This window comes from Paramormyrops kingsleyae, chromosome 16, assembly GCF_048594095.1.
Source record: "Paramormyrops kingsleyae isolate MSU_618 chromosome 16, PKINGS_0.4, whole genome shotgun sequence".
Classification (NCBI taxonomy): Eukaryota; Metazoa; Chordata; class Actinopteri; order Osteoglossiformes; family Mormyridae; genus Paramormyrops; species Paramormyrops kingsleyae.
The window spans coordinates 3,228,160-3,256,112 of NC_132812.1; the positions used below are offsets into that span (position 1 = coordinate 3,228,160).

At 38.6% G+C, this 27,953-nt stretch overlaps 1 protein-coding gene across 2 annotated transcripts; it reads left to right on the top strand.

Annotated features, from left to right (window-relative positions):
• On the top strand, positions 1 to 27,819 carry pspc1 (paraspeckle component 1). 2 transcript variants are annotated; one of them, XM_023792927.2, is made up of 9 exons: positions 1 to 551; positions 2,887 to 3,188; positions 3,537 to 3,632; positions 3,832 to 4,028; positions 4,432 to 4,516; positions 4,800 to 4,905; positions 13,960 to 14,017; positions 16,260 to 16,399; positions 27,596 to 27,819. In XM_023792927.2, the coding sequence occupies exons 1-9, from the start codon at positions 189 to 191 to the stop codon at positions 27,647 to 27,649; spliced, it is 1,401 nt and encodes a 466-aa protein (XP_023648695.1). In that variant the 5' UTR covers positions 1 to 188; the 3' UTR covers positions 27,650 to 27,819. The 2 variants fall into 2 exon arrangements, with proteins under 2 accessions (XP_023648695.1, XP_023648694.1); XM_023792926.2 differs by lacking the exon at positions 27,596 to 27,819 and adding an exon at positions 19,397 to 20,232 and having other exon boundaries at positions 3 to 551.
• Positions 27,820 to 27,953: the final 134 nt, after the last annotated feature.

Here is a 27,953-nt window from a genome sequence, read left to right on the forward strand (position 1 = left end):
TATGACGTGACCTACAGCCATAGCTGCCAGAAATCCGTCTGCGCCATTTTGGAAAAGGGACACAGTGGCTGGGAGCCTCGTCGACCTGGGTACGCTGCGTTGTGCTGCGCCGTTGCGCGTGTTTTCGAGGCAAGGATTTCTTTGATTAAAGGGCAACCCGGTGACTGCTAAAACAAACAACATTAACCATGGCCAACCGAAATTTTAAAGCGGGTAACATTGGAAGCAATTCGCCGTCTCCGAGACCGCAAAGCGCGAAGCTTAATTCGGAGCCTGCAGGGCCTGAACTCGAGCCAAACGCGGAGAGGAGCGCGACGCCATCGACGGAACCCGGGCTGGAAGTCAGCGTCGGGGAGCCGCTGGAAATGACTTTTGACTTGAAGAGCTTCAGGAGACCCGGAGAGAAGACATTCACCCAACGCTGCAGGTTGTTTGTGGGCAACCTTCCCACAGATTTGACTGAGGAAGATTTTAAGAAAATGTTTGCTAAATATGGCGAAGCTAACGAAGTATTCATCAACCGTGATCGAGGCTTCGGATTTATTCGACTGGTATAACTATTTTTTTGTTATATTATTACTTTTTGATTGTAATTTAACATGGTTAGTATTTCGATGCCTGTCCTCAGCAACACTTCATTTTGATAACGTCTATGGCACAAGGCGGTCAGCCAAAGTACCTAGTTTTGCACCGCTACGTTTTATGCGTTTGAACATTGGGAGGAGGTAACTGCTCATTGTTTGCGTGAATTGGACGCGCTTGTACTACTTGAGTTGTAAGTAATCTCTAACCTTGCATGTTAATCGGTATGTGCAGCTACTGTGGTGTCAATTTCAACGTGCACGTTGCTATCGGGAAACCAGCTTAGTTTTAATGCCGTGTGCCACGGAAATTAATGCTGCGGATGTATTTCTATTGTCTCCTGTATTGTCTAGATTTAATTAAAACGAACGTTGCCAGAACGTCCAAGCCACTATCTCATCGTTTTAATGGTTTCTTCTATTAAGAAAATAGGACGACCTTAGCCCGAAAATATTGTTGGGTCACTGCATTTTAAGTAGCTGCGTGGTCCGTTATTAAGTATTGATGTTCAGCATTAAACCGGTCTCCGTTTAATTAATTATCTCTAATCGCCCTGAACCCACACATTGCGTAGTCTTCCTGTCTTTTGAGTATATACGTGTATAGGTTAAGGATTTCCATGTGAACAAGTGTACAACTCCCGTTTCTTCCCGTTTTTAAATGGTCACGTTTGTTATCGCAGCTAGCTGTTTTTTTTAGGCAATATTGGGATTTGTTCGGAATGAGGCGTTAGGGCGATGCAGCTATAAAACGCTGGGTCTACCGATTGTCTATGCTGTACACGTGGATGTGTATGCGAACTCGGGTCTTCGTATATACTGCTTCTAATGAACCGATTGTGAAAATTGCCTGAGAGTATGCGATCGATGTCTATAAGCTCGATGGCGTAGGTTTGGTTTCAAAATTGGTGGGAACCATATCAGTACACATCCCCCCCTCCCCGCCCTCCTAAAACACGCTTCAAAATATCAATTCATTTAATACACAAAAATATTAATTAGCATTACACCAGAATTGCAACTCCAGTCAAAATAACTGGATAATAGATCTACCAAACATTTGTTTACTCAAAAATAGGTTTTCAAAATAAATTAATTATAATAGTGGACAATAAAAATCAGTAAAAATGCAAGGATTAAAGAAAATAGACTAAAGGAATAATTTGTGAAAAGAAACAAACAGGGGCTTTTATGTAACAAAATCACAACGCCTTAGCCAAATGGATTGTTGCCAGCTTGTCACTGTCCTATCACAAAAACCATTGACACCATCCTATGTGCAAAAATTTTACCAATCATCTGAAACACTCAAGGAGTGTGCTTATAATAAACAAATCAAACGATATTGGTAATCAGTGCACTCATATCTTGAGTGGCTGCATGTTCCCAGTCACCACTGGATGTCATAAACCTGCACCTGAAGGTAAATCTCATTATTTTTAGTTTCCTTCCTTGATCTCCTCTGTGAATTTAAAGAGGACAATAAGTTAGTTAAACAAACAACCCATGAAAGGAAACTATTGGGGTACATCTTTGATTTCCCACAATAATTGTCAGCAGAAGGAAACATTTACTTCTATTATGAGGATGATGACATGAAAAAGTTTGGAGATTGTCCCACCTAATAGTTTAGCAATCTGGTACTTTCTTTGTATTGGTAGGGACATGTTCCTACCATCCACACCGAAATCTATGCTCTTGCATAAGCTTGTCATCATGAACATTATATTAATGTTAGCTTTATATGTCATTTATCACGTGTTTGCTTTAAAAAAAAATAAATAAAAAATTGGTTGTTCCAAGGAAATACAATGCTCTCTAATTTCAAATTTTAATGGGAGCAAATTTTTGTCCCAGACATATAAAGAACAAGGCATTAATGGTCCCCTTTCCTACGTGCTTTATACTGTTTGACATTTCTGTTGTGTGATGATCTTAAAGTAGAAAACTAGGTTTTGTGCTCTTTCATTACTTATGCACTGACCTTGTACTTTCGTCGTTATTCTGGTGCCATCAGCACTGCAAAATGGATTACATTTCTGGCCTGAGCTCTAAGTTTGTATGTTATTCATGGGACCCAGTGTTGTCTTTGGGGTTGCATAGCACCTTTGGAACAAACCTTCAATGTTTAGCGTCATTTGGTTCCGAGCAAATGTAAATCCTATATAGCTGAAGTTTTTAGTGTTGTTGTAAATACTAATTTTGTGATTAGCTGGTTAGATGTTTCTGCAAGCTTTGACACTCCACACTTTACTGTGTCACCAGAAAGGTTCAGTATAGCAGTCAGGTTTTCTCTTGTTTCCAGGAAACCAGGACGTTGGCAGAAATTGCAAAAGCTGAACTGGATGGGACTGTCCTGAGGAATCGGCCTATACGTGTACGGTTTGCCACACATGGAGCTGCACTGACTGTGAAGAACCTCCACCCAGTGGTGTCCAATGAGCTGCTGGAGCAGGCTTTCTCTCAGTTTGGGCCGGTTGAGAGAGCCATCGTGGTGGTGGATGACCGTGGCCGTCCCACTGGCAGGGGCTTCGTGGAGTTCGCCTCAAAGCCAGCTGCCCGCAAGGCACTTGACCGCTGTGCAGAGGGGGCTTTGCTGCTGACCACGTGAGTCACTCGTAAAGTGCCCGCCTCCCTTTTTCTCAGCACGTTCTGTGTGATCAGTGTAATTCAAAGCAGAAGGCAGATCATTACCATTCTAATGGTTACCTTCTACTGTGGAGCATTAATGCTGCTGTGTATTTGTCCGTGTTGTGCAGCTATTGTGTTTTTGTGTGAAGTATTTCATTTAGAACGTGGGTATCTCTTCACAAAGATTTCTCAGATGCACAGTGACCTTTACTCTGTCAGAGTTACTGCTGTTAATATGGTCCACTTGAAGTGGTGTGATCATTTCAATATGTATATTTGCAAGGTTATGCGGGGTGGATGGATTTATATATATTTTAATTTTAGGTCACCCCGCCCAGCAGTTGTTGAACCAGCAGAACAATTTGAAGATGAAGATGGACTTCCTGAGAAACTTCTACAAAAAACTGCGCAGTATTACAAGTATGTGCTCTTGCATTAATTTGTATTTTTTTTGGAGTGGGGTTTTTGAAAGTTGTCTTTCAGTTGAGTTACCTCTTGTCTGTGGTTGTAAAGTTTGTCTAGGTTGTGTTTGATGTGTCACTGCCTGCTATTCACGGGTTTCAGACTGTGCTTTTGCTTCCTCTGTGAGATTTCGTCATTCCTTCATTCATTGTTTCAGGGAGAGGGAACAGCCACCTCGTTTTGCCCAGCCAGGAACCTTTGAGTTTGAGTACTCATCTCGCTGGAAGGCTTTGGATGAGATGGAGAAGCAGCAGCGTGAGCAGGTGGATCGAAACATTCGTGAGGCAAAGGAGAAGCTGGAGGCAGAGATGGAGGCTGCACGTCACGAGCACCAGCTCATGATGATGAGGCAAGGTGAGTAACGTGTGATGCTACACAGGTGAATGTGGATAAGGGCAACTGGTCTCATTACTGTGCAGTGAACTGGTGCTCTTCCTACAGAAGCCCTTGTCCAAAGCTAACAATTATTTGATCACTCACTTGTCATATTGGGAACCAGTTGGTTTGACTCTGTGTTAGTGTTTTTACAGTTGCCCTGGTGCCTGTGAGTTCCTCTTTTCCAGTGGCAAGGGTTGCATAATTTATCAACAATATTCCATTTAAAATGGTTAAAAGTGGAGTATTTGGGAGTGCCAGTCAGAGGAGCGTGTCAGTTAATTGGTACATAACTGTGCAGAGGAGCAGAAATGCTGAAAGCAGTCTCCTTACTGGAAAACACCATAAATATGAGTCTAATGCTCTTTCAAATCTGATTCAGATCTGATGCGGCGACAAGAGGAGCTGAGACGCCTGGAGGAGCTGAGAAACCAAGAGCTGCAGAAACGCAAGCAGATTGAGATGAGGTACACTGGGCCAATACAAGTTGAGGCTTTTGTGGAAATGGAAAGTTCAGTGAATTTAAACTAGTAAAAAAAATGGATTGTTTTACTAATCTAACCTATTTAATCTATGTATGGATTTTCTTAACTGAAAAACCAAAGAGGAGAAGTTCCAGAGCAACTGAAGGAAAGTTTCACTTGGTCTGTGGTCCTGAGGAATGTTTTGGATTGTCATTCTGTTTTTGGACCCCCTCGTTTTAATAAATAAAAAAAAAAAAAGTGAATAATACTTGTCTTTCCTGCTCAGACATGAAGAAGAGAGACGTCGTCGTGAAGAGGAGATGATGCGCCACCGGGGACAAGAGGAACTGAGACGGCAACCAGATGGGTTCAAGCCCAGCTATATGGACAGTGTGAGTAATCCATCTCTCCTGAGGCACCAGTGTGCCTTAATCGCGTTACCACCAACTCCTTAGAGGCCCGCTGTTGCGACTTCTAATGTCGCCTTCTGAATCTGGCGAAGTTGTTGGGGCCTCCACACTGAACACCAAACACGGTATTGTTTCTTCTATTGAGATTTTTGTCCTGGTAGAGTTGGGAGGCCTTGAATATAGAGTCAAAATGTCCCCTCAGGCCTGTAACTAAAGTTACCCTTTCATAGTTAAACTAAGAATCTTTTACAACCAGAAAATGAATTTCTCGTACAGTGGCTATATTACTTTATCGCGTAAACTGGCCAACTGGCAGCTTACTAGCTGTTAGTGACAGTGGCTTACTTTAGTTGTCTGGTGAGAACACATCTTTCTCTCTTCATTGTCCTTTGTTCACTTCAGTGGTCTATAAGTGTCCATTACTCCTGAACACTAACTTGGTGTGTGGATACATAGGTTTTTATTCTGCACTAGTGGTATTTACTATCCTTCTGGTGCTAATTAATATATTCTGCAGAAAGTCTGCTTGTAAAATTTGTGCTGTTCCGCAGGCAACATTTGGGCCTTAAGTCATAACCAGTTTCTGTCTAAGTGTAAGCCTGCTTTGTGCATTACATTTCCTGCCTCTTTGGAAATGATGTTTGCCTAATTCTACACATGATCAAACTTTTCAAAATGCTGCTCAGGTCAGTGTTGTCATTACAATACTGTTTAAATGCAAAACTAAATGAAATTTAGCAATTGCAGTGGTTACGATGTGCTTTGCAGTGCAGCAGGAAATTCAGATTTCCCTCAGCTTTCTGGCTCTTTTTGCCTCTACTTAAAACACTAAGCAAGGGATTTTGAATTTTGTCCACTAGTCGCCAGGTTTTTTGCTTTCTGCATAGCTCCTGTGCAGTACAGAGCCAACATCTACTGAAGGACTGGTAACTGGCCCTTACTGTTTGCACTTAACATCATTGTGCTGTTTGTAGTTGCACATTGTCATTTTTCTTTTCCCTTAAACATTTTAATTGCTGATTGTAATTGCATTGTGGGTGCTAAATTTGGTGCACCAGAAATAGGCATTGCATAGTGATAACACTGAAGTGTTCAAAATGTTTGAGAATTTCATTATAGATCTTAGTTTTTATATTAATGTAATCTGAGGTTTCCCGTTTACCCAGAGTAGCAGCATTTATGTCGTAATATATTTTACAACTGTGTGAAATGGAGTCCATGCCAAGTTCTTCTGGGTGAATATTCAGGGACCCTGTATAGATTACTTTGTATTTCTCCACCCTCTGTGTTTTCTCTTACCATAGAGCCATTAAAAATAATATTGCATTTATCTTACACAAATTAAGATATTTATAAATAAGGGAATTTTAATTCTTATTTTTTCCTTTATCTTAATCTTATCATAGATGTTGCATGATGGTTCCATATTCTAATTGGTTGAACACTTTTTTAAATATTTTAATTATAGGTAAAAGTTGAAGGTATGACTCAGTACAGGTGTTCACGCAGTGTGAGGAGAGTATTTTAGTGCCTGTTTTCATTTGAATTAAAAACCAAAGTGCCAATTTGATCAGTAAATATGAGCTCCTTACTTAAAATGTACACCACATTTTGCAGGTACCTTACACATCTGTGAAGAAACTAGAAGTTTTGGTTATTTGTCTTTGGCGATAAGACCCCCTTGAAATGTGAAGTACTCATTGTTACCCCACAGTTTTAATTTTTGCAGAGGCCTACATATTATAATCATTACTAAAACTGCTTGTTACAACACTTCTTGTTGGAGCTGTGAAGCCTGTGACATTGAACATAACGTCTAGATATTTCAAGAGCAGAGTTTAATAGGATGGATTAGTAGCTTTACCTAATTTGTCATTCCACAGTTACCACGATTCTTTTTCCAATTCAATACAGTGCTGCGGATCCATTTCATATGTAGAAGTGGATTCAGTATAAAGCGTATGTGATGTGTACCTAAATCATACTGTTCTCACAGGTATGCTACATTTGTGCTGAATCAAGTGCTTTGTGGTTACTATTCCGTCTTTACACATAGATTTCTAACAATAATAGTATTAGACAAGGAATTCATGTGTACTACATGTATGTGTGATGTGTTTTATGATGGTATGACCTGACTGCCTCTTTTTTCCCCCTTTTCCAATGTTTATGGAGGTACCCTAAAGCCAAAGGACCTTCTGGGAAAGTTCTAGAGAACTACAGTTGATCTGCTTTGTAAGAGTAATACTTGTAATGATAAAAGTAGTTGAATAGTCAATAGCAGAATGGAAAGGAACTCTTAACTAAGATTTCATTCATCAGTGTTAAAAGCAACATGGAATACTATTTATCAGGTCTCTGCCAACGAAAATGAATGCAAGGAAATTTAGGGAAATTCACAACAGTGTCATTCTGAATAAATTCATATGAATTCTGGTAGCAGTGACCATAAGTATCAATTAGAGTAGAAATGCAAAAATAAAAATATTGACTTCAATGAATGGAAACATACCCAAATCAGCTGTGGGTTATTTTGTTGGTAAGTATAAATTTAACACAAAAGCCATATTGCTATATCACCTTATGTTCCTAGTCTAAAATTTACATTATATTGTATAATATTTCATATTAATAATGTATTCTAACCATGCGTCTATCCTTCCACCCGCTTTCAGTAAGGGCTTTTACAGATTTGAATAACTACTTGTATGGCTAAATACCAAATTACATGTATAATGGTAAACATAAATAGGACTGGGTGGTTGGATTATATTCATCTTTAGGTTGCTGAGAATACTTGGAATTTAGGTCATGGTTTCAACCCCTCTCCCCTTTCTTTTGTTAGTAACCGTAAAATGATGCTGTGGAAGCTTATAGCCCAGTACATGCAAAAGGTCAGGCTCATTGGCAGACTTGCATTTATAGTACCCATAGGGGTTTTAATTCAGTAAATATGTCTAGCTCCCTTTTTAAAATGTATTTTGCAATATGTAACTTGAAGCAAATTGTATTTGTCTATTTCAGACTACCGTATTTTCCGCACTATAACGCGCACTGCATTATAAGGCGCACCGTCAATCAGTGGTCTATTTTCAAACTTTTTCCACATACAAGGCACACTGGACTTTAAGGCGCTTTAAGCAAAACAAAACAGTCAGATAAGCCAGTCAACCAAAATTTTTTTTACATCACGTGTTCACAATGACTGTCAACATTGTTCAAACGTTTATGAGTGTCTTCACTACTCTTTAACACGTAAAAAAACAAGAGTCTTATACCGCTAAATCAAAAGTTAGTCTATTAACAATAACTCAAAATTGAACACTTATAATACGGTCCTATACCGCTAAATCAAAAGTCAGCGTATTCATAATAACTCTTGAAATTGTTAATTTATAACACGTGAAGCACTACACAATGCACTCACTTTTCAATACTAAAATATTCAAATCGCTTCGAGTTCAGTATGCACAACAGAAATTAATCCACGCTTAAAGCGCACTGGATTATAAGGCGCACTGTTATTTTTTAAGAAAATCAAAGGCTTTTTAGTGCGCCTTATAGTGCGGAAAATAAGGTAAATAAATCGCCTTCATTTTGGAAACTTACTTCCCCATGAGGCAGAATAATTTAGATCGATGAAAATGTATGCTGTATGACTGCCTTTATAATTGAATCACTGTTTTATGCTAGAATGGACATTTCCACTAATCCATCTTGTAACTATTTTGATTAGGATCTTAAAAGTTGTGTGCTAGCGCATCATAAGGTCTATGCATACTCATGCTCTGTGGGCAATTCAGAGACTTCGGTTAACGTCATTGAACATTGCTGAGTTGTGGGGGAGATCTGCTTAACATGGGAAGAACATGCACGCTGCAGACACAGTGCAGAGGCACTACTCAAACCCCCCCCACCCACCTACTGAGCTGCTGTGCTGCCCAGTACTCACATTTACCTGAAGTGATTCCAAGAATGCATTCTGTGACTCGCGTGCGGCTTCCCTAGCTTGCAAAACTCGTTGGTTCTTCATTTTTCATCTCTTTGAAACATACTGTTAAATGTATGGAAGGTCACATGGTATCTTATGCCTTCACTGATTCAAAGAAGCAATTCTTTTGTTTTCTTGGGAAATGACCTGTTCCACATGACTCAAATCCAAAGTTTAAATACCTGCTTTTTGGAGTAGCCAAAATTACCACCAGCTACATATTAGAATGAATCAAGAAGTACTAGTGTTTTTTTTTTCTCCCTTCTGACCCAAACACTGTGGAAATGTATAGTTTAATAGATTATTAGAGTAGAGTACTATTATTAGACTACTATTAAAAATTAGTCTTTTTTTTTTTCTTCATGTCTTGCAAATCATTGGAGATTCCAGCATATGTATGTCAATAGGATTGTCACATTTAATTTAAAATCAATCATTATAGGGAGTCCACAAAAATAACTGGGAATACAACGATCACCACCCAGTAATTTTTTTTTTTCAGCTGCAAACTATGAGCCAAGTGAATTATTGGCAGTGGCTGCAACATTTCTTTATTCTTTTAAACACTTTGAAGCCTCTGCACTGTGAAGTAGAATCTAATTTCCTTTGAAAAAGAAGCCACCTTGATTGTAAGACAACTGGACACTGTACAATTTTCCAAACTGCTGGGATCAAAATCTATGATATTGTACAGATGTCAGCAAACCATGTTGAAGTCTTAATTACATCTCTAACAACCTTATAACTGTGACATTAACATATGAAATGATAGCTGATACATTATAGCCATCACATTCGTAAGTCTTCACCCAAAATGGGCAAATTAGGCAATACTGGAGTACTCAGACCAGTGTCAATTTTTTACTCATTCCAATTTGCTGTCTTTATAATTGAGGCACCAAATTGATTGTGGAAATACGTTCATAAGTTTCCAGATGTTTGTTAGGAATTCAACCCAAGACAGATGCAATGACTGGATCCTTTGCCCTTTTTTCCTGGTTTTTCGATTCACACTGATCAAAAAATTTGATCACGAATTGCTGTAAGTACAGCATTCTCTGCCTAAGTCCATGAGTTTTAAATCTAAAAAGACATACAAATGCTATGTTAAGATATCTGATGTTTATGGGACTCTTTTGCAAGTGATGTGACTACATCCATAAACACAGAAATGAATAGGACACTTGTGCAAATTATTGCCATTTAGAATTTGCCCAGTAATCTTAAAATTAGTTTCAAATGTTATTTAATATAGGCGTATGTTAACTAATATTGGGAGAAAGGTTAGAGAATATTACATGCAACTGTTACTGAATTGTTCAGAAAATGGTTTTATAGCATTGTTAAAGGAAAAATGATGGGATATATTGTAGGGGTGCAATGGTACGCAAAATTCACGATTCAGTGTCAACTTCAGTTTTGGGTTCATAGTTCAGTGTGATTTCTGTACAGCAGGGAAAATGGTATTAAAAGTGCAACAGTTAGGAACCGTTGTAAATCTATGAACATGACTGAATAACAAAACCTATGAGACACTTTGTAAAAGTAAAAAAAAAAATAAAAATTGTAAAGATAAATGAGGAGAAAAATCAAAAATATTAGAATCCTAATGAACAAAATCCGGTGCGCTCTATCACAGAATATGGTTGCATCTCTAGCAGTAAATACCATGTAACTTTATTTGCTTGATTGCTTTTTGTATATTTACTCAGTGGCTAAAGCTGTTTGTCTTGCTCTGGTTGCATTCACACTTGGATGTTATCGTCTCAGATGAGTTAGCATGTTAGATATTTCCAGCAGAGTACAGTATAACTGATCCGACTTGGTCTTATCAACTGCTCTCTCTCCAGTCCTGGTGTGATTTATTGGGAAACCGAAATGTCCCCAATCTGCTGATTATGACTGATTTAATCAGCATTAGCTGGAACCAACTCACAGCCATTACTAAGAACTAAGAACGTTAGCATAATGTTTTCAGTTTAGGTTTCTCCCATGACAATGTATAACTTTGTTTCATTCTGCATACCAAATCTAATGATGTACTGAATGATACACAGTGAATATGTGTACAGTATATGGCCCTAATATAGTGGGAGGAATGAGCAAGATTTGTTTAACATAATTGACTCATAAAATTTCAGTTATTTTCTAAGCCATATTTTGATTAGATTTTCTTTCTGAAAGCTATTACACCAATTACAAGCTTTCCTGCTTGACTTGAAATGTAAGACCTTTCTTTCTTTAGAGATGTGCACTATAACAATCCTGTTGTCTTGTTTCCATCAACACGGTGCCAGACTTCTTCCCAATCCAGATCTAATTCCCTGTTTCCACCACAAAAAAACTGTCCCTGGGTCAGGAAAAACGGCTCCAGCATGGTATCACAGAAGAGTTGGTCTAAAAATTAACGTCAGCGAAAGTGGGATGTGCTATGGCGTCCAAACTTTGCACATACCTGGAAATCCATAACTGATATATTTTAGTCTAATATTGTCGGTGCTGGCAGTGAAACAACTTGTCAGCACTTATTAGCAGAATAACGTTACATTGTTGTTGTTTTTTTATTGTGAAAAATGAAACCTGTCTGCTGGCCAGGTTCATTAATATGGCGCAGGTCCAATAAATATATTGTGGTGTTCAAGTGGTGAAGAGATGCAGTGTTTTGTTTAGCAGACTCTTTTATTGCTCAGTTCTTAATAGGACAGCGGTAAAAGAGCGAGCGAGAAGAAACACGGGGAGCCTTTTCAGAGACAATGTCATAAAATATCTTAAAATGGTAAGGATTGTATAAGCTGAAAATACAATCCGTACTATTTTAGGTCACGTAAATATTGTGGCATTCGAGTCGCAAAGAGACCATGAGGTGGACTGCGAAGTTCAGTTTTTAACACACTTCTTGCTCTATCCTTAAGACAACGGTAAAACAGCAAGGAAGAATAAAGTACACACAGACTGGGGGTCTTTATGGACAGAAAAGTGGTTGCAGGCAATAGACACCGCAATGAGTTTTCTGAAAACCTATTTTTGGTTTGGCAGCTTATAAAAACTTAAAATCAGAAATGGATCAAAATAATCTGTTTTGTTTTTTTTTATTTTATTTCTTTCACTTCCGTCTACATAACATTTCTGTTTCATTCTTTTTTGAAACTGGTGGAGATGTGGGCAGTTTCTCAAAAGGCACCAAGCGAGAACCAGCCCAGGACCAGCACTGGCTTTGCTTTGGTGGAAACGAGTCATATCAGAATAACCCGTTTACACTCGTACTCAGCCCCACACTATAGCTTATTGCTAATTGGATTTGAAAATATGAAGCTTATGGATTTACAGTATATTTACAAAATGTGTAATTTTGATTTACATTTTATTGGGCTGAAATTACTTTTTTTATTATAAAAAATTCTGGCTTATTTACACCCTTTAATTAGATCCGTTAAATAATAGTTGTATGTATTTTTCCATGGAGTTCTTTATACACATGTGTATAACATTCATATATGCCATATATGTCAGTTCCTCCTCATTTCTCCCCTGGATTTGAACCTGTTCCATGAATTACCACACTGCATGCATGCGTGTGTGATGCATTTGCTTGTAAGTGGATATTCCTGTAAATTCCAAATCATCTTTTGGGTTTTTAAGGTAAGTGCTTTCATATTTAAATTTGCATGTCTGGAAAGCAGTAGAAGTGTTGAACCTTTTTCTTACCGTATCTTTAAGTTTCTAGTTTTATTGCTGTCTGCCCTTAGTTTACAATTTACTAACATTTTTTTATTAAACATTAATGATTAGACTGAGGGAATAATATGAGACATTCATATTTGAATGTTTGTTTATGGTATCTGTTGTCCAGAAACATTTTAAATCTTAATTGTATACCTGAGTACATACGCGATTGCCCTTTTCTATGGGCAGAGTGGTAGATATTACCCTTTGTACATCTGAAAAAACCTCTCGCTAGAACAACTGGGTTCTAACCCCACATTTTACTTTCTTTACCATTTTTATGAGCTTAAGGCAGTGCTAAAAGTTGTATGACTTGCCAGTGTAATTTATTGCTGTGATGAGGAGCCATTTTAAACACCTGTTGTCTTGTGGTAGTAAAATTGGTCTGTTGGTAAAGATTTTTTTCCTTTACATAGTTTTTTCTCAACAGATCTGAAATTTGCTTCCCTAAAGTACTTTTATTTCAAGCAATTTAAAGTTGTGCTATGTCTGCTAAGAGACACTAAATCTTCATTAATTGGACAAGTGTTTTTTTAAACATTTCTTTAGAGATGGTGTTTGGTCGTTAGCCCTATGATGAGGTTCAGGTTGAGTGCATGGAAGGTACATGTTTCTGGGAGTGGGGTGCTGCCTATGGGTTGTCATATCCAGTATCCATTTGCCTTGTCACCATCTCACATGTAAAAATGGAAGTCAGTTCAGCATTTGAACTGCCAAGTAAATTCATTGTTGCCCTGGTCTAAAACTATATACTATTTCAGTATTATGTTGTTTGCATGAGATGCGAGGACATACACTTGAATGTGAGTTGTCTATTTATATATTCCTGAATATTAATTTCTCTATTACTGTATAGATGTCTTGTTTCGTGTTAAGGTTTGTCATCTTAGCCTTTTTTGTATATCTAATGGCATTTTTAATATATTGTTCACATACCTGTAGTGTGAATACTACTGCAAAAATGGGTCTATTTGAATGGGTCCATTTCAATGGGTAATTACCCTAAATGTATGGATCAACAGAAGTACCCCTCCTGGGATGATATATTACAGAGTTGTAATTTTTATTGCAATATTATGCAATTAGCATGGGAGGAAGCGTATTGTACAGTTTTTAAACCAGAGAACTAAATACGTGCAATGCAAAAAAGCATTTATATTTGTGTAAATTCATAATTGTAGCCATTTAACGCATATTCGCATTTTGCACATTAGATCTCAGTCTTTAACAGAGTGTTCATGAGTGTTACTGTGGAGCACCCTAACCTTTTACATCTGCGTCTTGTCTGAGGTTGACCCGTGCCAAACTCTTTTCACTTCCAGAGAGAACAGGATATGAGAATGGGTGATATGGGTCCACGTGGAGCGATAAATATGGGAGGTAGGGTCCCTGCAGATCCTGGGGACAGCTGTGTGGGGCCTGTGCTCTGGGAGAGGCTGCATCATTGGGACTGCACGACACTTACATGCATACATGTTCTCCCATGTGCCTGATCTTCATCTTCGTGGGCCTGCCATCAGGTGGTAGTGGGTTTGGCTCAGCTTGATGGCATCTTGTATTTGTAACTTGGGACTTCTGTATACATCCCCTTATTAACGTCTGTTTGTCCCAGGCTTTAACTTCAACCATGTCTTCCAGATGTGTGGCACTGTGACATTGCTGTAGATTAGTCACTGCTTCTCTGAACGCGAGTGAGTGTGTGCGCGCGCGTGTGTGTATGTGTCTAAGCAATGCATATATATTCTATATGTTTAGTCTGTTACAAAACAGTCAGCCTTTATGGAATGCTCTTAATTTAGTCAGTGTGCAGTATTTACCAGTTGTCTGGTTTCATCACTGTACATCTTGAGTCTTTGGGTCAGTGAATATATGAACCTGTAACGGCTGTTTTTTTTCTTCTGCTCAATGCTGAGTTTGTGTCTGTAACTTATGTATTACTATCAAAGAACAATATACATTTATAACCCTAGTCGATTTATTATGAATTCAATGGAAAATGACCTGTGTGTGAATACGGAACAAGTGACTCTGATAAAAATGGCTACATTGGTGTAGTGAAAATTGTGGTGTTATGTTTCCACTTCTGTAGTTACATGGTGCTTTTACCCTGGCATACAGGAACCAAGCCATAACCAGAAGAGACACTAGTTACAGCGCAGTTCCAGCTCATGTTTCCGTTTTCCACTGCAGAAGGGTCGGCTCGGTAAAGGCATTGCCAGGTTTGGAGAATTACAGCAACATTAAACTTAAGAGATGTTTATTTACTGTTCGCAGGGTGTACATCATGATTTACTTTGTGCTCATTTCTGCCATCACCTCTGAGAACTTGTCAGCATCAAACACTAGTGGAATTAACTTTCGCTTGCATAAATTTGCATCACAAATCCATTCTGTTCAGCTGTTGTATAGTACTTTAAGTGGTTGGAAATTTTCAAGTTATGAGTTAGGAATACATCAGTACATCGCGATATGCGATATTACTACTAATGAATAATGTATAGAATATGCCCTTTTTCCCTTCACATAATCCCTGCATATCACCGTAGAACCTGCATCAGATAATCCACTGCATTTAGACCAATCAGATGGTAGTGATGCAATCAGCTTGGTTTGGTCACACTTTCAGTCCTGTTAGTAAGTAGGACCATGTCAAAGCGGGTACAGCCCGTGGGTGGCTTGGATAATTTGCAATGGAAAACTGTCAGTTTGTCGTGGTACAGCTTGGTGGTAGTGGAAAAGGGCCAATAGAAAAGTGTCACCTCACTCTGTTTTATTATACTCTGGTGAAATGCATTTTCTCTTGTGTTTTCTGGTTCCAAATCAAGTCACTTGTCACCAGTACACAGGAACTATACATGTGAGTGAAATGCTTGTGTGCAAAGCCTCTTAAAGCAGCCATAGTAAGACACAAATTAACAATCAAAAGTATAAAACATGAAACATTTGTTTTAAACCAGAGGACTAATCTATGTATTTTTCAGATGTTCAGTTTTGGAGCTTCCATGTTTTGAAAATGTGAATTGCTGTGTGTTTGTTTGGGGTGCGGTATCTGCTCAAGCTTCCGTTCTTAGTACTTCCATAATTATGAATTTAAAAGATGTATTTGAAATGTTACGGATACAGCTGTGCTAATATGATATGGAATTGTATTTTAAAACTTGTTACTTGTGTGGGACCTCTTCTAATCAGCATTTAGATTTGTTGAATCAAAACCTTTTAGATCCACCCGTTTTAATTTCACCGTTAGGTTATAGGGTAATATCTGCATATTGTGGGAGCATGGGTGGTAACGTCTGAATGGTGAGGTATGCGATGAATGGCAATGCAGCTGGCTGGGTGACTTATTTTACTCTGCAAGTTAATCATCTGAAGTGCTGTAGTTCATCTCATCCTCTGTAGAAAGGGAACTGGTTTGCTTGTGTATTTGTGCTCCTTCAGTGGCATTAGTGGAGGAGGGGTTTTCCCTCATATGCAGCCGCATAACGTGCAGTCCCAACTGTGTTCTGTCAAGATCCCATGAAAACAAGCCTCACACAGCTATTTCCCATGTCCTCTTCATGTGTTCCGCACGGCCCTCTAAGTTGTCAACGAGGACAAACAACCACCACATTGTTTTGCGTAGATTCGTATAGCCCAGCTGTGGCTGGTGCTAACCAGGGACCTCAAATGATGGGCTTGGGTGTGACGGGTCGTGCTGGAGCCCTGGGGCCCGACGGAGCCGCCGGCATGGGGACACCGATGATGCCCGATAACGGAGCCATGGTAATGTATCCTGATAAACCCCACTCGGGCTTCTGCCCTCTCACATATGACTTTTGTCCTCAGTAGTGCATTGCAGCCACTTTTGCATGAAAGTACAACAGCAAGATGTGCTGCAGAGCTGGTGTTGGGGATTCGGGGGTGGGGCGGGGGCAGCTGTTTCTAAGGAGTGTAATGGTTGTACCTTAATACATGGGGTTGAACTTCCATTTTCAATGCTTGTATAGCAGGTCATGTAAATGGTTTTTTCTGTTTCTTATATCAAGTATGTTATACCAGCAGTGTGCTTTCATGCAAAACTGAAATATGTCTACTCCCAGTATTTTTAATTAAAAGCACAATACATCTTTTTACAGATCAGGACAACTTTGGTATCTATGCAATCCTTGAAAATTTAAACAATGATTGCACCCACAAGAAATTCAGTTTCACTGTTTCAGTTTTTTACAGAAGTAAATTACTGAGTAAAAATTTTATTTTATACCTAGCAATATACTTTTCTGCAAAAGAATACAGTGGTACCTCAGAACTTGAACTTAATCCGTTCAGAACTCCAGATCGAATCCTAAAAAGTTCGAGTTCTGGTCAAATTTTCCCCATAAGAAATAATGTAAGACCAATGAATTGGTTCCCAGCCCCAAAAAATTACACCTTAATGTTTTTTAGCATTTAAACACAAAATGAACCGGATAAAACAAGAAAAGCATATACTGTACTAAACACATTTAAGCACATTTATCAAAACAGTAATTTGTAAAGTAAGAAAATAAATATCCAAACAATGTGTAAAGTCCTGCTCCTATATTTAGTCCGCGTCTCAGTTTGTTTCCCCAGTCCGGTTATTGTATTGTCTGTCTGCGTTTTGCCTGCCTTACCTGTAATTAAACCCCGTATTTCCCGATACCCTGACGTCTGTGCCTTTGTGCCCATTCCGTCCCCACTTGGCACAACAATATTATAATTAAATGTATGAATGGTTTATTAATATTAAAATTAATAAATCTTTATTTTAAAATGTATTTTATTATAATAATTACTGTTACTGTCTCATTGTCAATGTATTTTTACTGTCTAAATGTATTCATCTAGTGTAAACATGTACGATGTTATCACAGCGAATGCGAGGCTGAGACTGAAGCATTACCCTTTGTTTCCGCTGAGACACGTGCCGCGTGACTCATTTTCCCGCGCGTACAAGTTATCTTAGGTCGGCGTTCACGGTTTGACTTCTGAGATTCAGATTGAGTCCTAGGTAATTTTTTTTTCTAACTGGTTGGTTCGACTTTTAAGAAATTCGACTTCTAATGAGTTCGAGAACTGAGGTACCACTGTACTCTTAAGGAATCATTGTGTGGTAGATCCTTACCATGAATTCCTCAATGCAATTCTACTCAGACTTAGAGTCCTAATGTGTATTTGTAGGATATCTAGCTCAGGGACTTCAACAAAGGTAAAGTCAGCGTAACTTGGTTTAGATTTAAAATCTCGTGTTACACAGACTTTCCTGTGATGTGCTGTAATATGCAATGTAATGGCAGCAATCCTGTATATATGCAACACTAAGGGAGGCCTGTTTTTGGTTCAAGTATTCAGAATAAGTACCTTTTCTTTGATAAATATGCTGTTTTGCCCTAATGCCAAACTAATTTAGGAGACAAAGGGTTGCTTTGTGCCCTTTGTGTGATAGGATAACTTAGAAAACTAATATAGTTAAATGTTGCTTTAAACTCAGGCCTTTTTATCAGTCAGTTAATTTGGTTGCTCAGTTTCTCTTGAGCTTGATGGGCCAAATGGCCTCCTCTTGTTTGTAAATTTCTTATGTTCTTAGTGTTTTACTGTCGAGGGTAGATTATGAACATTGGAAAGCAAAAGTCTACTGCTGTACTTGATAGCTAATCCACATAGAAATACTGTTTTAGGACTTGGTAAAAAAAATCCATTTAAAAAAAATACATTGTTACAAAGATTAAATAGTTAAAATGATTTAGTGATCACCAGACTTGCTAATTGTGGGAACATTTTTCATTATTTTTGTTTGTGGTCCACTGCATAGTTCTTTGCAAAGCTTAAGGGCTCCACAACTGCATATTCTTTTACTCTAAGCAGTAGTATTGGCATCCGTGCAAAGATACTCTGAGATGCTTTGAATGGCAGCCTCTGGTTGTGAAATACGTCAGGCTTATTCTGCAATGATGGTGACAAATTAAAGAACACATACGTATGTGCATGTAATATACTCAACTGATAATGAGTAGTTAATGCTGCCAGGTAATTTTAAGAGGTATTATTTCTCCTGAAGGTCGATCTAGTACAGCCGCAAAGAGCAGAAATTTGCCAAGATGAGGGGTGGCCAGCTCTACTCCTAGAGGGAATATTTTGTATTTTGAAGTACTGCAGCCCTTGAGGTCCAGACATGGACACCCCTGTCTTAAATGCACAAGGATATCAGGGTCACTACTGTTAGATTTTGAATAGTATGAGATTTTGGAGCGAAGCAAATTCATGTGGCTTTTTAACTGTTTTAGAGCCACCTTTTCTCCATCAGCAGCATAGTATTATCTAAATTAATGAGCCTCAGAACACTTTTATCGGACCTTGGAGTATAACATTAATGTTATGCTATACCAGGGCTACATTCTGGCAAAGTTACGTATCAATCTGCAAAAAATTGCTGTTCAGTTAAGGTATGTTCAAGAGGTATCTTAACTAGTTGGGGTGCGATTTGGTGACTAGCAGATCAGCAGTATATAAATAACACTAATAAAATTACTCCTTTCTTCTTCCTCCAATGTTTGATCCTGGTTCTCTTCGGAACTCCGCTGTCCTCCCAACGTCCGACCCATCATCTGCGTTCGGAACATGCTGTGGGGGGGTGCCAAAATGTGTTATCTTTCTGGGTGGTGGCCGGGGACGATCAATTATTCTTTGGACTTGACTTACATTTTGGCTTTCTAAACTGGTTCCATTATCCCTTGGTGGTGGTGGTCGTGAAACCTGTAGCGCAATGATAGGTTCCCCCCGGCCGGTGGCCCTTCCCCGATGGGCACTCCCATTGGCAATCGGTCAGGAGTGGAAGGCCAGCAGCAACCAACGCAACAGCAGCAGCAGCCACCCATGATGGGTGTTGGCCCAGTAGGGGGCGCCGGTGGGCCCCCAGGTTTCGGGAGAGGGAACCAAGGCGGGCCGAGCTTTGATGGACCCAACAACAAGCGCCGCCGCTACTGAAGCTGTTTGAAGGTGGTTGTCCCTAGTTACCATCACCTCCCTGCAGTACAAAGATCGGGCGTTCTTTGTGCTACCCTTTTCATTAAATGTTGTGGGAATTTCTGCTCTAGTTTTCAGATTTTGTTGTGGCTCTGATTTTTCACAGTAAACATTTTCAGCCAACCAGGGTTGAGCACTGCAGTGCATCTGGTCAATGGCTGTTAGCAAAGGAAAAAAAGTTTCACTAAGTGTGTTATTTGACTCGGTTTAATTTTCATGCCCTCGGTTTAATTTAGTTTTTTGTTCTAGTGACAAAGGGTAAAATTATGAAGCGAATTAAGAATTTCTTAGATATTTCTTGGTGCCATGCCCGTCCATTGCTCCTTTTTAATTTTTATTTTTAAATAGTAGCTTGCTTAATGTTTAAGATGTGAATGAGTATCTTTTTTATTTTAGAATAGGCATAATTGTTCCAGATGCATGCCTCCTGCTTTGTACCTTCTGACAGCAGTTTATAGTGATCTGTGAAACACCAACACTCCACATTTTTGTTCTAGTATTTCGGCAATTGTAATAAACACAGAATTTGAAACGGTAGCTGTGTGTCTTGACATTAAAGTGTTGTTATTTCAGTAGTTTGTGTTTTTTTCAGGTTGCTGTGTCAAACTGTCTATAAGATATGAAAAATTGTGTGTTGTGGAAAGTGTTTAGGTTTTTTCATATCTTTAGCCCAAAGAGCATAGTTTTGAAGTCATTATCATATTCTCTGCTTCTGTTCTGAAAGTCTTACGGAAACCATTCAGTGAATTATTTCCCTGATCTGTAGGAGACCTACCATTTAGATCTCATATAATAAGAGAACTGATAATGAGACACTACATTAAATTAAACTTTGATTAGATTAAGGGTTTAATGCTGGTGTAAAAACTTCAGATGGCATCTCATTTTGAACTTTTCTGAGATTCCTATGCTAGGAATCTCAGATTTGTTCCAGATGTGCTCTGCTGGTAGAGGTGCCTTATAGCCTGTATCAGGGATATAGAATTCAAATTATAGCTGGGCCTGTAATGTGTTTATTTTTGTTTGGTGTGATACCTATTTCACCTAGTTGCAATCTTGCTTTTTTTTTGTGAAAACTCTCCCTTATTCCTTTTAAAGTTTTTACTTGCAGACTGTGAACATATGTTTTTACGCTTGAAAGTGAAATCATCGATTTGATTTTGTTGCAGTGGGCCCACCAATAGACCATCCATATGATATTTTTAATGCAAGTATATTTTCCTTTTAGGGATTGGGTTAGAACTAGTAGTATTTATGCAATACACGCTGTATTATCACAAGGTAAATAAATGCATTTTGAATCTTAAGCCCCCAGTATTATATAAACATGTCTGCAGTTCAAAACCCAGAAAGTTTCCCTTTGGCTGCTAATATAAATGCAAAAAAGATACCTAAGGGATTTTTATTTGACTTTTCGTTGGCATTTATGGTTTTCTATATTGCATTTTCTGAAAAGAAATGTACTTGTATATAATGCTCTTCATATTTGTCCATCAGACCTTTGGTGTTTTGGTTCATGTGGGGTTTTTGGCATAACTTCAGTGACACGCCATTTTTCCTTTTTTTTTTCTTTTTTTTCCTTTTCTTTAAATTGTATGCCAGTTAAGCTGAGACCTAACTTCAAATCAGTTGAACAAAATGGACATTGCCCCTGTGTAAACTTACATACACAATGTTTAAAAAGCCAGTGCTTTGCTTTTGGTGAAATCAATGCTTATTTCCACTCAAGATTTCAAAGAAATCAGGTAGAAGCAGGGCCGGATTAAGAGCATTAAGTGCCCCTGGGCAACAGCACCTAAAAGGACCCTGATCCACCATGTTTTATGGGAAAATTCGTTTACCCTAAACAATATGTCACGTCAGAAAGAAGCGGATCTGACTGGTGGCTCACAGAATCAAAAATGCACCTAACACAAGGGAAAATGTTGCATGGGCTTTTCAGTGAGTGCCGTATTAAAAGATCATACAATCATGCTAAATATTAGACATCAAAGCACATTTTAAGGTATTTGTGAATGGGAACATGCTTATGGGGGGTTGCTCTTGAAATACTCTTAAACTTTGAATAGAATACTGATGTAAAATTTCACTGAATTGAGAAATTGAGCCTATTTGTCGTCTTAAGCATAGTTTAGACCTAATGTCTCTGTGAAAAGATTAATTGTGCAACAAAATTACCTTAAACATTTGTGTTAAGAAATAATCTCATTTCACACATTTGAGTGCAGCAGTTATTAAATGGAGGTAAAGTGAAATCAGTCACCGAAGTGTAAGAGCTGTGCAAAAGGGACAATTGTTTAAAATGACCTGTGAACTTTAAATGTTTAAGAATAAAAACTTCTAAATAAAATCGATTTATGCAGGAAGAATTGTGCAAGAAACGTGAGATTTATCCTAAACAAAAATGTCCTCCCAAAAAAATCATTTTCTTGGAAAACTCTTCAGTTCTTTTTTTAAATTACATGATAATAAAGGTGGATACTGCATAAAAATCTTGCTTTTTTGGAATAGTCAGCCACCTAGGTGTTCAGTGAATTTCATTTGATTACTTTTCAACATCATTTACACAGCTGCCTGTTTACTGGAGTACAACAGCAAATACTTTCCTGGAACCTGAACAGGCAACATTCAAAAGAGAGTACTTTAAAATTCTGTTGCACATGGATACATGGAAGATGGCAGTAGCTTGCTCATATTTGTTGTCAAACTGTATTGAAGTAAGGATTTATATATCAACTTTAAACCAAAGGAAATTCTATGCTGAAACCAAACTACTGATTTGTAAGTAATTTAATGCCATTTATATTCAAAACTCTTGTACTGTAAAAAGTAGAATGTAATAAGTTAAAGGCATTTCGTAGTCTGCATAGTGAAGAGCTGATGAAGGTAGGCTGAATGTTTGCTGTGCAATTTTTTCCTCTTGTCAGAACTTACACTAATTCCAAATGTTAAGTCTGCATGAAGTGATGCTATGCAGAACAGAGGTGGTTAGAACTGGAAAGTACTGACCGAGCATTTAACGACAACCAGTGTCTCGTGTATGTATCACCTTGTCTGTGACATGAAGGCTTTTTTTTTTTTATATATACATAATTTCATATGTAAGCATTTTGCAAGTTTTAACTTAAATTTGTAGTATTTGGTTAAATTATTTCCACTGACCTCATGGTTGTGTGTCTCCCAGTGTAGTTTAAATGAATATATCAGCTTGTTGCCTGAGACATTTATTCATCCAAAATATTACTTTTCTGTAGCTGCACACTTAAACCCTCCTTTTCTGCTTTTAAAATGCCATCTGACATGTGTCCTGCAGGACTTGCCTTTAGTGGAACCTTACAGGCTGGTCATCTCCTTCCATCCATTCGCAGAGTAACATTTATCCTACTTACACATATGCCTTCAGTGCAGTGGAAGTCCAGTATTTTCACTCTAAAGCAGATACATCTTTTGCATAAGCTAATTGTTTGCAACTACCTTTTCTAGGGAAACACCAACAAAGTGGATTTTTGATGTCACAAATGTTTGTGTGTGAATAGACTGACTTGTCTTTGCCTTTTAGTGTGTGACTAAATTCAAGCCTTTAACTAAAGCTGACCAAGCAAGGATGCCCTAACTTCATTGGGGTCATGATGAGAGCTGACGATGTAATTAATCACCACAGCATGAAGCCATGTGTCTTCCACCTCTCACCTAAAGCCTGTGCTATTTAGGTCATAACTTGAAAATTAATCTTGCTGTACTGGGTAGTGTCAAAAATAACATTCTTAGATCTCGTATAGCGTCATGGGATATATTTGAATGTTTTTTACTGAGTGGAAATGTGAATCCTAGTGATTATGGAGTTAAAGTTGAGAACAAGCCACTGAATTTGTCTGACGAATGCTGTTCAGGGTGTGCAGTGCAATACTGAACTCCCCCCACTGTGCCAAAATGGCATCAGAGGAATGTTCTTCCACCAGGTGAGTAATCAAAAGGATGAATACACTTTCATTTTGAAACTCTTAGCCTGTTCAGATTAGAAATTGCTGAATTACTGAACTTTAAGCAATTAAAATAGATCTTGAATACGTTTCTACCATCTCAAACAAGGAGAGAAATCGATCCATACCTCAGACGCTCCTGTATTCAGTGTCTACATTTATGTGCAGGACACTTCAAATGTGATAAGCCATTCATTGAAATAACCCACCTGACAAAACCTGCATGAACACAACCACATCTTACTGATTCAAAAACTGCTTTTAGGGACCGATGTTGTCCAAACTGGTTTATACAGTTCCAGTACTTTTTGTGTCCGGTCTCTTCCTTATATTGTCCAAAGACTTGCGGTTAGGATAATTGTTTCTATAGCGCCTTGTGATTCTGTCCAGGGTCGACCTGTAACCCTGACCATGTTGGTGCAGTTGGGTGAGTGAAGAAAGACAGGCCTATAAAATAATCTGAACATAATGAGATTTGTAGTCAAATGTTTGTGCTTTTGGGCCATAGAAATTTCTAATAAAGAAAAGCTCAGCACTCAAAATGTTTCAAATGCAGGTATCTTATGCTGCAATAAATGTAGGCAAAAACTTATTTCTCAAATATTTGTTTGACCTTTCAAATTTTAAAGTGACAACATTTTATAATTAAAGGACATTTTTGTAGGTGGAATGAGCCTGAATACTTTTGCATAGCATCTAGCATGAAGAACTGATGGTACATTTATTGGTTTTAAAAATAAATTATATTTCCTGAAGTCACTGGATAAAATTACTGATCAGGCTCATGTAAGGCATTTTTAGTGTTTTTTTTTTTTTATTTCCCCCCTTCTCAAAGAAATAGCATTCAAACTATTTAAATTAACCTTGTGGTTGTAGGGTCTGTAACAACCAGTCAGTCATAGACTATAGAGTTGATTTTACCAATGGTTCTACGGGGAAAATGTTAAGATCTTTTCTGAAACGACTTTTGAATCCCACATCTTTATTGTGCATAATGATTCTTTGCTGTTCTTGTTCTATGTATTGCCATAAATTACACTAAAAGATTTTCTCTCTGACAAATCAGTTCAGATTAATAAATTTAAAGGCCACCTGCTGCTTAAATCATGCATTGACAGTGGTAATTGCATGTCTGTGATGCCTCATATTTTGTTGTATCCAGATGCTACCCAGGTCATGAGCAAATTAATACTTCCACAGCTAAGCATGACCCTGGAATGTAGCCAGTCACTCAACCCACACCACCTTCAGGATTTTAAGTGCTGTGTTCCAAATTCTCTGCACATACTTGCTGAATATGGAGCATTGTTATAGAAGTTGCTTAGGGTCTTCTTCAACATTTCATGAATACCTAGCAATTCATAATGGGCTGAGAGTCAAAATCGGAATTTGAATTATTCTTGTTAATGGTTTAACTCTCTGCTAATATTGATTATTAGTTACTGTGTCCAGCAGTGCTTTGCAAGACGGCTTATTCCAATGCCAGATTTTTTTTTAATAAACTCGAAAGAAGTACATTCATTCTTAAGCATCTGTTTGGATTTTGATCTTTTAGTCATTCAAAGCTTAAAAAAAAAAAAAACCACAAACATCCAGCACTTGGTTGTGGCTGGCTGCTTTATGTTACAATGGAGGCCCGCCCACCTAAAAGATGGATGCAGCTCATTTCTCAGTACCATATCCACCCTGCATGCCTATAGCACACAGCACACATTCAGTGTGAAGCAGATAACATGCTGACTTCTAAATAAAATCTTGCAAGACATTGATAAGCTTTAAAATTCAAAGGTCTCTTAATCACAATGTTTATTACAAAAGCAATAAAAAATATTGAGATTTCGACAGAACTAAATGTATATTGTAATTTGTAAGAAATAAGCTCCTGCAAGAAGTCGTTCTTAATGCTGTTTATTCATTTTACCTGATACCATTCTTCAGATTTGTTACTTGAAACATTTTGTATGCAAAATGTTGGTATAAAAATTTGTTACTCCAAAAAACAGCATTTTGGGTAACCCTTTAAGTGATCCCTGCTTTCTGCTTGTATTTCAAAACCATCAAAGATCAAACTTCCTTTTTTCCTTGGAGATTTACTCCTTTGGTAGCCATGGTTGTAAATGGTTTACTTATTAGTAATTAATAGCCTTAAACTAGCTCCAGTTGCATTAGCTGCATGCTATATTGCATCACTTTTGTTTTGATCATATGAGACAGGGCTGCACAAAATTCACTTTGATTGCATGTTTGTCTTGATTTTTCAGGTTAACTTGTCTCTTGTAAGTGGTACAATGCAAACAGCTGAGATTTAGTTGCTGCTGTTAGTATGGGTTGAACTTTTTTTCCTGCACACTAATCTCCTCTGCTTTGAAATTACATAAATAAAAGGTCACTCACAGGAACCATCCCTTTTATTTTTATTTTCTGTTGGTAAATGTTTTAAAGAATACTTTTTACAACTTGCACATGCATATACTAGCAGGTCACTGGAGCATATGAAATATACACAGTGTATATTCAGCACAGTGCCAACCTAAGTATAAATAATAATAATTGATACTTTATTGATCCCCGTGGGGAAATTGTTTTTACGCCTCCCTCAACTTGCTCTTTGTAGAGTAAGTTGTCCGCGAAGGGCAACCACCTGTTGGGGTGCCCAGGGAGTTGGGGGTTAAGGGCCTTGCTCAAGGACCCACAGATGTGCTGAGGCTGGGTTTGAACCGGCGACCTTCTGATTACAGGTACACAGGCTTAGCCCACTGAGCCTCACACTAATTCAAACTGCGTAGCTGTCAATTATGTTACTGTGGTATCATACATGCTGCAGTAGATGCGCAAGGTGCTTTTTGAAGGCTGGGGTGACAACCCAGTCCTGCTTCAGCAGTAGGAGCAGCAGACATCTACATGCTCAGCTGGGGGACTTACTAACCAGGGCTGCCTGGGATTTGAACAGACAGGCTGTGTTGCCTGGCTTTTGTATCGTACTTCCTGCTGTTACGTTTATGAGGGCATGCACATACAGAAACGCACTCAGTGAGGAAGTCGAGGGGGGTGGGGTACATTCCAGCCGTTAGCCCACAGGCTTGGTCTGTTCCCTCCCTCCCTTTCCCCCCCCAGTGGAAACAGATGCAGTGTGTTTCAGCGAGCAGTGAGCCCCTGTGTCCCAGCCATTTGCCCACATCTTCATGCTAGCTGCAGGTGCTCTTCTCCATTCAATCCCCCTTTCCCCAGGACTATGAGGTAGGGCTTCACCTTCTAACTGGAGGACTTAATGTATTTCCTGAATGCTCATAGTTCGATCTACGTTAATGAAAATGCATCCTGGCAAAATGTAAAGCTTTACAGAGTAAAGCAGTAATGCTGTGTGCGAGCACAAGTGCACTGAGGTTTGGTGTCTTGCTGACCCAGAGTGATTAATAAAAGCTCTGCATAACACCTGTAAGTGTAAAATAACCCTCATTCTGACTCTAGCAGGTGTCTCCTTTGTGTGTGTGTGTTACAGTGGGGGGTGCATCAGGTCAGCCTTGCATTGTGAGCTATACTGTAGTTCAGAATGTGTTGCAAAAGGTTGTGGCCTGATCCTGCCCCCTACTAAGGGTCAGCTATATGGTATATTTTATATCTGATCGACATATTTCACCAATATTAGACAAACTGCACTTTACCCGAAACAGAAATCCATTGATCAGAGCTTCCCGATTCCTTTATAAACCCTGCTGTGTATGAGGTTGCACATACAAGGTGGTGGCACACAGGACTGCACTGAAATACAGGGCAAACACGGAACTACTTGCTTTTCAGAGGTTTTGTCTGTGTGCCGGATGAGGTGCACAGCTTAGGTCAATATAATCGGCATTGCAACAGCACTGCAGATACAACCTGAGCCAGAATGTTTAATATCATTGTCCACATCTGCATGGATTGTTCCTGTGGTTTAAAAGGTACTCTGTTTTTGCAGAGATCCCCAAGATTAACAAAGGGAGAGAATATCGTTGGTACAGAGGGACACTGAAGGACCACATCATTGTCCCCACCAGAAAATCCCACAGTAAGTATGAATGAAAGAAACTGGACTTGCTTTAACAGTGAGGCAGTCCATATGAACACTATAGGGTAAGTGTCTGTCCCGTTTACATCTCTGTTGTACAATGTACATACGCAATTAAAGTTCATTCACCGAAATCAGCGTTGTGTTCTGTTTGGTGGATACGGACATCGGCTTGTTGATTGATATTCTGTAGTGCACCATGGCAACGGAAACCTGATATCCAAGTGCACCCAGGTGGCCTGCTGTTAACTGAAGAAACATTAAGCAC

Bases quoted from the DNA above. Each gene is read 5' to 3' on its own strand.
- pspc1 (XM_023792926.2), top strand. From the start codon at position 189: ATGGCCAACCGAAATTTTAAAGCGGGTAACATTGGAAGCAATTCGCCG. The intron at 3,633-3,831 runs GTATGTGCTCTT...TCATTGTTTCAG, and splicing joins AAAACTGCGCAGTATTACAA to GGAGAGGGAACAGCCACCTC. The intron at 4,906-13,959 runs GTGAGTAATCCA...TTTCACTTCCAG, and splicing joins AGCCCAGCTATATGGACAGT to AGAGAACAGGATATGAGAAT.